Below are 12,450 nucleotides of genomic sequence, written 5' to 3'. Positions count from 1 at the left end.
AGGGATGAATCATACAAATTTAAACTAACGAGATATGAAACGTGCACATTTTTATGATATAAGAAACGGTCCGAATTAATTTTTAAAAATAAAGACTAAACGTATGTTTTGGCACATGTATCAGAGACAGGCTAATGATGTAATTTACCCAAATAAGATAAAGAAGAAAACAAATGACAAGAGAGAATAGATGGAATGCATAATGCTCATTTGATGTTCATTTTGTGTTTTTCCTGATGTAAACGTGTTATCTAGTATATAATAATTAAATTACTAGATTTGAATAAATAGTATATATGTATTTTATAATGAACAAGTTTGTGCTTCAGAAATGCTTCATACCTAACAAAAAATATATATAAAATTATTATGTCAACAGAAGAATTATAAAAATATTATTTATCAATTTTCAAGATTCCTTGATTGACTCGTAGAGATAAATAAATACACTACTTTAGTATATATTCTTTACTGAAACAACTGGGAAGCATGTTCTTTCTTTCTCTGTCTTCTAATTTCTCTCACTTTAATTCTCACTCTCATTTTCCCTCCTATTCCATATCACTATACTGTGTGTTTGTTTCTCGTGGGTGCTGACACAAAGCTTCCATCGCAGTTCCAATTTAATATGGAAAGCAAATGAGAAGCGACTTCCATCATCATCATTTTGGTCTCTTCTTGTTTCAAATTTGACACTTTTTCTTCCATTTCATTCAAAAAAACCTTCTCTTTCCACCATTTTCATTCGATTCAATGGACCTTGAACCTCTTTTCTTCTGTCTGCTGGCTTTGTTTTTTACTTCATGGGCTTCTTCTGCAACTGCTTTGCTTTCTCCCAAAGGTGTCAACTTCGAAGGTACTTGAAACTGTTGTATACCATTCATGAACCCTAAATCTGAAGCTTTCTTGATGATCGAAATCAGTATCATGCAAGTTTTCCATGATCTTTATCACATATATCGTAAAAACTGAATCATTTGATGAATTTGCAGTGCAAGCTTTGATGAACATCAAGAATGGTTTGGAGGATCCGCATAGTGTCTTAAACTGGGATGCAGATGCTGTTGATCCATGCAGCTGGACGATGGTTACTTGCTCTTCAGATAAACTCGTCATTGGGTTGTAAGCATCTTGATCTTCATCTTTCTGGGTGTTTTTCCATTGATGGATTAGTGAATCTTAAGTTAACATAATCTCAATTTTTGTTGAATAAAATTGTAGGGGGTGTCCAAGCCAAAATCTTTCTGGTTTTCTTTCTCCAAGCATCGGTAACTTAACAAACCTCCAAACAGTGTAAGTATTAAGCTCTTTCTTCTGTGTTTTTGGATAAGTGATGTGTTAAAATATGCAAGATAATTACCACAAACATGACAAAATGAAGCAAAAAATTTGTAAAAAGTTTGGATTTTTTTTGTTAAAAAGTGATATCCATACATAGCTTAATTAACATATGAAGGCAATGGATTTAAGTTTCATTTTCCCATGTATGGCATTATTTTCTCAAATAACTCTTAAATATCAGTAAGTAATTCGTACACTTATTGGGACAAAAAGAAACATATTAAGTCCATTAAGTAATAAAAAGAACAACACAACACGTAAAAAAGTGATGTACAATATGAGTTGCTTATGGTACTAGTGCTTAATGCAGGTTGCTACAAAATAATAGAATCTTAGGGCCACTTCCATATGAGCTTGGGAGGTTGCCTAAGCTTCAAACACTTGATCTTTCTAATAACTCGTTCACCGGTGAAATCCCACCTTCTTTAGCTGATATCAAGACCCTCCAGTATTTGTAAGTAGTGAAATTACGTATTTACCCTTCTCTTTTATGATAATCAAATGTAATGATTTTATTTTATTGAACTTTTGGGTTTTGAATTGTAACAGGCGGCTAAATAACAATAGTCTCACAGGACCAATTCCACAGGCTTTGGCTAACTTGACACAGCTCACATTCTTGTAATCACTTTAATAAAAACAACTTTACACTTTAATCTTTTGACTGAACTATCTTTTTCTTTTGGTTTGAATTTACTTAAATGCCCTTTCTTTTACAGGGACTTATCGTTTAATAATGTAAGTGGTCCTGTGCCAAAGTTTCAAGCTAAAACATTCAAGTAAGTTCCATGTCTGTTTTAATTTTCGGGTTCAAGTTTTAATATTAAATTGGGAAATTGTCAGAAAAGTTTTAATATTTTCAGGAAAGTTACACTTTAGCCCCAAGATATTTTTTTTGAACAAAAAAATCCCGATTATTTCATTTTGGCTCAAATTTACAAAAAAGTCATTTTTTTTCTTTTAACAGGAAATGACATATTAGCGTGTTTTTAAAAATAATCAGGACTTTAATGTTCAAAAAAAAATATTGTGACTAAAGTATAACTTTTCTGAAAATATTGGGACTTTTCTGACAATTTCCCTATTAAATTTTTATTGTATTCGTACTACTTATAATAACTTTTGAAAAACTTCATACCAAACTTGATGAGCACATTGGTTATCAAACATGGAAATCATATATTTGACCTCAAAAGTCAACCTTTTACGTTTCAACATTATAACTAATCGTTAATATAAACAGTGTTATGGGAAATCCAATTATATGTGCCACGGGGACAGAGCAAGATTGCAATGGAACATCACCCATGTCAACGTCACTCCCCTTCAATACTCAACAAAGTAAGACTTCATCCCTTTCATAAAAAAACTTGTTTGTACTTATGTATCATATAATAAACATTGTAGTATATATGAAGAAATTATCTGACATCATATTTTTCACATTTTTTTGTAACAAGTAGAGTCGAATCCATCCGTTATGCCAAAAACTCACAAGATGGCTTTAGCCTTCGGGACAAGCCTTGGGTGCTTTTGCTTGCTGTTTTTCGGATTTGGATTTGTTTTTTGGTGGAGGAGACGACACAACCAACAAGTTTTCTTTGATATCAACGGTTAGCATTAATAAAAACTTCTAATTATGTGTTAGAATGGTATAATTGTAGAAAATGTCAATAGTTCGAGTCTCAATAAGTTGATGTTCCAATGTGGATTGAGCTCCTTGTGCACACTGTACTCTTTTCTCATCCTGATCACTGTGTACCTGATTTACATCTCACTCGTAGTTTGGGAGTTTAAGTTCCAATGTGGATTGAGCTCCTTGTATACATTGTACTCTTATGTCATCCAACTAACTGGTCATGGTCACTATGTACCTGATTTACATCTCACGTAATGCGCATGGGTTTATGGATGAATAACTTTTTGCAGTAACGACTAATGACTAACGCATGATAAACTTTATTTTTGTTTTCAGAACAATATCGAGATGAAATATGTTTGGGGAACTTAAGGAGATTCCAATTTCGAGAACTTCAAGTTGCCACGAAAAACTTCACGAGCAAGAACATACTAGGAAAGGGCGGTTTTGGAATTGTGTACAAAGGTGTTCTCTCGGATGGAACCGTTGTAGCCGTTAAGCGGCTTAGAGATGGGAACACAGTTGGTGGTGAGATCCAGTTCCAAACTGAAGTCGAGATGATTAGCCTAGCCGTTCATCGAAACCTACTTAGACTCTACGGTTTTTGCATGACATCATCCGAACGCCTCCTTGTTTACCCCTACATGTCTAACGGGAGTGTCGCTTCTCGTCTCAAAGGTGCATTTTTTTCATTTCAGTTAAAAAATATTTGTTTGTTAACGGTTTAACCTGTTAACAAACAATACTTGTTTATTTAAACTGTTTAACAGTTTAAACAGTCTAATCTGGACCGGTTTAAACACCGGTTGATAACCGGTGATAACCGGTCCAAACAGAGTTCGGTCCATTTTTGGACCTCTAGACTGAGAATCAATCACAAATGTCTCTTGTTACAGTCAAACCGGCTCTAGATTGGGGAACAAGAAAGAGAATAGCATTGGGGGCAGCAAGAGGTTTACTATATTTACACGAGCAATGTGATCCGAAGATAATCCATAGAGATGTGAAGGCTGCAAATATACTATTAGACGATTACTGTGAAGCAGTGGTGGGTGATTTTGGTCTAGCAAAGCTTTTAGACCACCATGATTCCCACGTTACAACCGCCGTTCGAGGAACAGTAGGCCATATAGCTCCGGAGTACCTCTCAACCGGCCAATCGTCGGAAAAAACAGATGTTTTCGGGTTCGGGATTCTCTTACTAGAACTGATAACAGGCGAAAGAGCTTTGGAATTTGGGAAATCGGCAAATCAAAAAGGGGTTATGCTCGATTGGGTTAAGAAAATTCATCACGAGAATAAACTCGATTTGTTGGTGGATAAGGATCTGAAAAGCGATTACGATAGAATAGAGCTTGAAGAAATGGTTCAGGTGGCGTTGTTGTGTACACAGTATCAACCGAACCAACGGCCGAAAATGTCGGAGGTGGCGAGGATGCTTGAAGGCGATGGATTGGCGGAGAAATGGGAGGCGGCGAAGAGAGTTGAATCGAATAGAGGGCGGCCGAATGAGTTCTTGTCGTCGGAGCGGTATTCTGATCTTACAGACGACTTTTCGTTGCTTGGACAGGCAATGGAGCTTTCAGGCCCCCGGTGATACGCGCCTCCCGATTGCAGAGACAGTGAATAAATCGGCGGAGGGATGATCTTCTTATTGTACAGGTGCTGAATTACAGTTCATAAGTCATACTTATCGTTTTTGAGTGAATTTTTTTTTTTTTTTTGGGTTTGTTCCGAGTGTTGATCTTGTAAGAGAAATGCTGTATAATTTTTTGTTGTTCGTATCGAAATGAGTTCTTTGACATGAATAAAATCATGGACCATTTCCAAGTAGAGTAATATCGTCTTTTTTACATTGTCTCTTTCATTATATCAACATAACATTAACCTGTAAATTGAAAATCGTTTCTTCTCCTTTGTTTCTGAAAAAAGCTAACCTTTTAAGACAAAAGTAATCAAATATGAAATTTAATAAACAGAAAAACATAAATAAATGGAATTTATATATTATGGATTGACAATTCAAGATACATACTTAAATGTTAATGTATACAACAGATTTACAACCACAAAAATAAGTAAATTGAGGCCTTGTAGTGTTTTAAGACAGGAATTGCCTTAATATGGACCTGTCTTAAAGATATGACAATCAATTCAAAATAAGATATTAAACAAGTCAAAAATCACCATGCTCCCATTTTGCATCAAAAAATGATTTTAAGAGGAAGTATATGTGTGTTTAATGAACCTCCAAAGTCTGTCCATCTTTATGTATTTATAGGCTTCTAACGATGGTTGTAAAACTAAAAATAATTGCTAAAAACTGTCAAACAATTAATTCAATAAATTAACAGAATTTACTAAATAAAAATTAATTAAATAATTACTTTTGGATTTATAAGAATAAAAACTTAGAGTAAATTACACGAATGGTCCTTATGGTTTAGCGTAATTTACATGTTTGGTCCCTAACTTATTTTTTTAACTCGGAAGGTCCCTACTGTTTGTTTTTGTTACGCGCTTGGTCCCTATCTTAACTAAAAAGACTATTTTGCCCTGATTTTTTAATTTATTAAAAATAAACAGACACCCAACCCCACCCCCTCACCTCACCTTACCTACCCCATAATTTTTCCCTATTTAAATAATAGTCTTTTTAGGTAAGATAGGGACCAAGCACGTAACAAAAACAAATAATAGGGACCAAGCACGTAACAAAAACAAATAGTAGGGACCTCCCGAGTTAAAAAAATAAGTTAGGGACCAAACACACAAATTACCCCAAACTATAGGTACCACTCGTGGCAAGGTGGCTTACAGGCTAGAGCTGCCGGAGGAGCTTAGTCGGATCCACAGCACTTTCCACATTTCGCAACTGCGAAAGTGCATTATGGATCAGGAGGCGGTGGTGTCGCTGGATGATATTCAGGTCGATGAGTGCCTGAATTACGTGGAGAGGCCTGTGGCCATACTGGAGAGAAAGATGAAGATTCTGAGGAACAAGGAGATACCTTTGGTGAAGGTACAGTGGGAGCATCGGAGGGAGCCCGAGTGGACGTGGGAGCCAGAGGCAGAGATGCTCGAGCATTATCCGGGACTGTTCACCGCGGCAAACTTCGAGGACGAAGTCTAGTTCAAGTGGGGGAGAATTATAACGCCCCGATTTTCAGGCATTGAAGTAATATAAGAATTTTCTTGATTTCAAGGGCTACTCGACGAGTTGGTTGCCCTACTCGTCGAGTAGCAGCGGGTTGGTCCACATGTGTTAGTGACCTACTCGCCGAGTCCAAGAAGGGACTCGACGAGTAGGAGCTGGCAGATGAAACCCTAAATTTCGGGGTATTGCACCCTATTTAAATGATCATTGGCCTCCCCCAGCCTCCCCTTTACTTCTTCTTGTCCCTCTCAAACCCTAATCGAGTGTGTGTGCTCTATTTGTGTATTCTTAAGCTTGGAAGAGGATTTTTGGAGAAAAGAGCTTGGAGATCAAGTATCCAGAAGCAAGTAACTTGTGGGATCCGAAATTTATCTTATTTGGCATCTTCTGGAAGGTATCAAATCACTATCCTGACCTCATTTCATTTCTAGATCCCTTTTGGGCAAATTTTAGGGCTTTCCTAGTATGTTTGGAAGCTTTTCTTGTGTATAAGCTAAGATCTGAAGTTGTAACTTCAGATCTGAACTCTCTTGGGCTTCTAAGTCCATAAAGCTTCCAGCTCTTGCAAGGATGAGACTCTCCTAAGGTGTAAAGCTCCATTAGAAGCTTAGATTGGTCATTTAGAGCCTCTAGGGCCTTGCATGCACGTAAAGTTTGCAACTTTACGTGATAAACATGCCTTAGAAGCTTGGATTTGCAATCTAGAACCTTGGCATGGCTTAAAAAGTGTCTGTATGGATGAAGGTCTGAAGGGACTCGGCGAGTTGCATAGTCAACTAGGCGAGCCACATGAAGATGGCCATGTACTCGACGAGTTGGATGAACAACTCGGCGAGTCCGTTGAAGATTGCGTTGAACTCCGTGAGTCAGTCGAAGACTCGGCGAGTCGGCTAGGGTTTCTCTCAACCTTTGGACACGTATGAACTCAACGAGTTATAGGGGAACTCAACGAGTCGACCTAGGATTTCACGACTTCTCGAGTCCAGGAAGAACTCGACGAGTCGGTGAACTGCACTCGACGAGTTAGGTCCACATGGACTGTTGACTTTGACTGTGGACGTGGACTTTGACCAAGGGTTGACCAGTTGACCTCTGGGGTATTTTGGTAATTTGGAAATTTATGAAAAAGGGTTTTATGGTAACTATAGGTGGTGGAGTTCGTGTTGGCGATTCGAGAGTTGAGCCTATCACTTCAGTGCGACATTTGGGAGGTGAGTTATCCTCACTATACTCAAGGGTCTAAGGCACCAAGGTCGGCCCTTTGGATTGTTATCTGGTTATGTATTGTGGTATGATATGTTAGATCGGCATCCTAGAGGGTAGGATAATATTATGTGGTATGTGGTATGGCCTGTTAGAACGGTATCCTAGAGGGTAGGATAATATTATGTGCTATGTGTCATGATTCGCCAAATCAGTAGTTGTCTATAGACTGTTATGTGGTTATCTGTTATGTATGCGTACATGTTTGTTTGGCGGTTGAGGCTGATCTGCTTTGTGCGAAAGCCAATAGACCTGGGCATTCCAACCTGTTGGTTGTGGGTCGTGAGTATTCCATCCCGAGGATGATTGGACTCATAGTACGTGGGCATTCCAACCTGTTGGTTGTGGGCCTGGGGTATTCCATCCCGAGGATGATTGGACCCATAGTATGTTGGCATTCCAACCGGATGTTTGTGTAACATCCCAAATTTCAAGTCCGAAAATTTCATTTTTAATTAAGTAATTCACAACATAGTTTACCAAAACATTTCCCATGCCATGTCATTTGTAAAAAGAAACTTAACAATGTGTCTGAAAATCATATCGTCAAAAGCAAAATAAATCAGAGTACATTCTCAAAAAACTCCATACGGAAACCATGTATGTGTGTGATGCGCTGCTACACCGCCGGCTCCTTCCCCTTAGACGAAGAGGTACCTGAAACCAAAACTGAAACTGTAAGCACAAAGCTTAGTGAGTTCCCCCATCATACCACATACCATACAATCACATAACATACATACTGTCGGGCAATTCTGGGGCGCCCGTCCTACCCATGTCAAGCCATTCTGGGGTGCTGACCTACCCATGTCAAGCCATTCTGGGGTGCTGACCTACCCATGTCGAGCCATTCTGGGGTGCTAACCTACCCATGTCAAGCCATTCTGGGGTGTCGACCTACCCTCCGGTCTTTTAACCGAACACGAGGACTATTTCACCCCCTACTGCTAACACATAATATCATATCTCAATCATGCTGTCAGACATATCTGGGGTGTCCGACCTACCCGTTGGTCCTAATGACCGATTCGGGGACTAGTCCCCTCCTACTGATACTATCTCGCATAACATAGCAAACTAGCTTAGTCACATATCAAGCAAACTAGCATACTCGCATATCAAGCAATAGCAGACCAGAAAATTATCACAAAGACAATCATCTCAGCTAAACAACTACTAGTGGGCCGACCTTGGTGCCTTAGACCCACTTCTACTGGAAGGTAACTCACCTCGATGTCGTGTAGTGTCTGAACTGTCCTCGGCGTGAAGGTCGGCTCTCCTCGACTCCTCAATCCCTACACGACAACCTTCCAAGTCATCAAACAGAACATACAACCCTAACCAGGGTCAACTCAAGTCCAGATAAAGTCAACATTGGTCAAAGTCAACATCCAGTTGACCTAATTCGCCGAGTTGGTCTACCAACTCGTCGAGTCCAGGCTCCACTAACCCGATCCAACCCCGACACCACTCATCGAGTCTAGCGAGTACTCATCGAGTTCTCCTTCATTCAAACCATCGGGACCATCTTCATCCGACTCGCCGAGTTCGAAGAACAACTCGGCGAGTTCATCTCCCTCATAAGAACGTGTCCAGTCTATGACTCGCCGAGTTGTATGAACAACTCGTCGAGTTCATCTTCAAAGGTTGGGAGATTGCCTTGGACTCGCCGAGTCTGATCTTACACTCGTCGAGTCCCATGATTCCTAGGTCCCTTTACGACTCTAAATATTTACGAGACTTCCTTCCCGAACCACTGGTCCATCCACAGAAAGGATTTAGTGGTCATTACCCACCGACTCGCCGAGTTCCAAGAACAACTCGTCGAGTCCCTTCTTGACCCTTACTATACAGTCGATTTAAATGGGTCTTAACACGTCAAAACCATAGATCTGGCCTCCTAATGTCCATTTTTTACGTAAAGTTCCAAACTTGGTGCACATGCATGGGGTTTTTGGCTCAAAATCCATAAAAGGTGCTCTACAATGAGCATGGGGCTCTCATGGCCATAGAGTTGGCACCTTTATGCCATGAGACCCCTCCAATGACTCAGATCTGAAAGTAGAACTCCATGAATCACTTCACAAATCAGAAAATGGCTTAGAAAGCCCTAAATGCACCCAAAATCAAAGCCCTAAAGATGAACAACCAAATGGAAGACCAAAACAGGGGGCATTTACCTTGATTGAACTGAAGATGGAATAAGATCTCTGGATCTACAAGCCCCAACTCGGATTCCCAGGCTTCTTCCTTCCTTTCAAGCTTCACAAACCACCCAAAAGCACCAAAAATGGCCTTAGATCACTCAAAGCGACTAAGGTTTCGATATGAGGTGTTCTGGGAGCATAAGGGACGATGGAGGCTGCAGTAAGACGTTTAAAAAGGGTGCAAACCCTCAAATTTAGGGTTTTACCCAAACAACACCTACTCGCCGAGTCAGTCTCCGACTCGTCGAGTAGGTCACTTAAACTTCCGCGGATCCCGTCTCTACTCGACGAGTTGGGCCACCAACTCGTCGAGTCCCAGAGAAAAATACATAAAATTCTTGAATTAAAGACATACCAGGAATCGGGTGTTACAGTTTGAGGGCCTGGGGTATTCCAACCCGATGGTTGACTGGACCCATAGTATGTTGTTTATGATTATATGTGTATTGTTGTGGGTATGGGTATTTTGGGGGAACTCACTAAGCTCTCGGGCTTACAATTTCAGTTTATTGTTTCAGGTACATCAGGGGATCGTGGCAAGGCAAAGGTGTGATCGTACAGCTCCTCACTTTTTATGACCTTGTTTCTGGGATACTCTGATATGATACATTTTTAAAACAAGTTTTGTAATAGTTAATGGATTTGTAATGTTTTTAAAAAGTTTAAATTTGCCTGAATTTTTGGGTGTTACAGATGAGGTCCAATAATGGGAAGAAGAAGTGTAATAGTGCTGACAATTATGGGTATTTATCCACATATACCATAACATCCTGTTTTAAGGAAAATTAAAAGTTTATTAAATAAAATTAATTAAATAAAAGAGTGGCAAATAAAAGAATAATAGAAGTAATAATATTTTTAAGGATCTAATATAACAAGTTTGATGAATATTTAAGTGTTGAAAGCCTATTTGGACTTAAAATAGAACAATTAAGACGAGGGACTAAAAGTGACGTATGTTGCTATTTATGAATTTTTGGGCAAAACACTGCTCGTGTATCCAAAACATGATCATGTAATTTGGTTGTGGTCTATAAAATAAGGTATATTATGTGTTAAGTCGGTCATTTCTATCTCATTTCACCCACACACCATTTGAAAGTTAGAACGGGCGATTTTGAGAGTTTCTAACCAAGAATTGATGCTACATCCAACGAATTCCAAGAGAATAACAAATCAAGCTTCCTTTACTCGGATCGAAGCAATAAATTATTCTTATTGTAAGCTTAGATGAGATTTAATGGTGGAAACTGGAAAAAGGTGATGGAACCGTAGTTCTTATATCATTCTTATGGAAGAAAATCTTAAAGACAGTTTTGTAGTAAGTATGGAAATCACTTTACAAATACAATATGTCAAAACTATGTCATATTACATGAGACATGAGGAATTGAAGATGATCGTCATGAACCCTAGTTTGGGTAATTTATAGTTATCTATGAAGTTTAGCAAGTTATAATTATTGGACTGTAAATAAATGAAATTATGCGATAGATGAGGATTAATATGGAATTATAGAATAAGATTAAACAGATGAAAAAACCTTCTGATGAGATTATCATGTTGTTGAATAGGGATTAAAGAAGCATTGGTCAAAAGCACCAAGTGAAAGACAATGAGTAATAGTTAATTTTCACTAACTAAAATGGTGAGTACATGTGGATTTTCCCATTATAGCATTATATTAATTGTTTTGATCTAATGAACTCTTCAAAATAATAAGCATTGGTTGTATATGATTTGGAAAGATCAAAGTATCATATAAGCTTATCCTTAATGCTTAAACTCGTTGATGTTTTTATATGATAATTGTTTATACTATTCAAATTGATATTATATACTATGGATATTGTGACAACCCGAAATTTCTATTATGTACAACCATTCACTTCAATAGAAGACAGAACAGTTTCTGCTAACTTTTGAGCTGTGTAGAGTCAGTTTGAGTGTCCTAAAGCCTAGTACTTCAGGAGATAACAAGAGAGAGGATGCCCTAGGGTTTATTGTGTAGCAATAATGTCCCAAAACTCCAAGAGTTTGGAGTTTACGGCCTAAACATGGTGTTTACGGCCGTAAACCCCAAGGGTATAAATATGGCACTTAACCATTTTAATCACTTTTTCACTTTTCAAGATCCAAAACTCAAATCTTCTCAAGTATCATCCGATTTTCCTTCTTGATCTTCAACTTTGTAAGTGTTTCTAGCCCTAATAAGTTGATATCTTACTTAATCTAGTGATCTTACATGATTCCATCCGTGAAATCATTCCAAATGTGTAGATCTTCAAGTTTCACCAAGAACACACAAGATAAGGAAACACAAGATCAAAGGTGTAGATCTTCAAGTTATAAGACTTGTTACACTTCCTAAACATCTAGAAAACATAAGGAAACACAAGATCAAAGGTGTTTACGGTCCAAGATGTTCTTGGACCGTAAACCCTAATAAAGGGGCCAAAGTGTGCTCTAGTCCTTTACCAAGCCTTGGAAACTAGTCTAGATACCATCCTTAAAGTGCTTAGGACCTTAAACATCAAAAATACCATAAACCCTTAGGGTTTACGGCCGTAAACCCAAGGAGAAGTGGTCCAAGGACCGTAAACTCCACAAAGGAGTGAAATGGTGCCCTAATCTTTTCCTAAGGCTTAAACATGAAGTAGGAATGCTTCTTATGATCTTTAAAGCTTCAAAACACAAAATGGTAAAAGTACCATGAGTTTACGGCCGTAAACTCATGGGTTTACGACCGTAAACTCAATGTGAGTTGGTCCCAAAACCGTAAACTCCAAAAGAGTTTACCCTTGGACCCCAAACTCAATAGCAATGTCCTACAACCCTTAGAT

General features: G+C 38.5%; 1 protein-coding gene across 2 annotated transcripts; it reads left to right on the top strand.

Moving 5' to 3' along the window:
- The first annotated feature begins 470 nt into the window (after nt 1-470).
- On the top strand, nt 471-4,813 carry NIK2 (NSP-interacting kinase 2). Of its 2 annotated transcripts, none has more exons than XM_079069115.1 (10): nt 471-856; nt 993-1,122; nt 1,222-1,293; nt 1,652-1,795; nt 1,891-1,962; nt 2,061-2,120; nt 2,585-2,682; nt 2,802-2,954; nt 3,317-3,658; nt 3,877-4,813. In XM_079069115.1, exons 1-10 carry the CDS (start codon nt 754-756, stop codon nt 4,575-4,577), a joined length of 1,875 nt encoding a protein of 624 aa, XP_078925241.1. In that variant the 5' UTR covers nt 471-753; the 3' UTR covers nt 4,578-4,813. The 2 variants fall into 2 exon arrangements, with proteins under 2 accessions (XP_078925241.1, XP_078925242.1); XM_079069116.1 differs by having other exon boundaries at nt 472-856; nt 2,805-2,954.
- Nucleotides 4,814-12,450: the final 7,637 nt, after the last annotated feature.

The sequence above is a fragment of the Lactuca virosa genome, chromosome 8 (genome assembly GCF_052849685.1).
Source record: "Lactuca virosa cultivar CGN04683 chromosome 8, Lactuca_virosa_CGN04683_v6, whole genome shotgun sequence".
In the NCBI taxonomy this organism is placed as follows: domain Eukaryota; kingdom Viridiplantae; phylum Streptophyta; class Magnoliopsida; order Asterales; family Asteraceae; genus Lactuca; species Lactuca virosa.
Note: the sequence above shows the minus strand (reverse complement) of the source record. Positions and strands in the feature narration are given on the sequence as shown.

Excerpts from the sequence above, each read along its gene's own strand:
- NIK2 (XM_079069115.1), top strand. The coding sequence starts at position 754 with ATGGACCTTGAACCTCTTTTCTTCTGTCTGCTGGCTTTGTTTTTTACT. Across the intron at positions 1,294-1,651 it reads TTAACAAACCTCCAAACAGT|GTTGCTACAAAATAATAGAA; the intron begins GTAAGTATTAAG and ends TGCTTAATGCAG. Across the intron at positions 1,963-2,060 it reads TTGACACAGCTCACATTCTT|GGACTTATCGTTTAATAATG; the intron begins GTAATCACTTTA and ends TTTCTTTTACAG.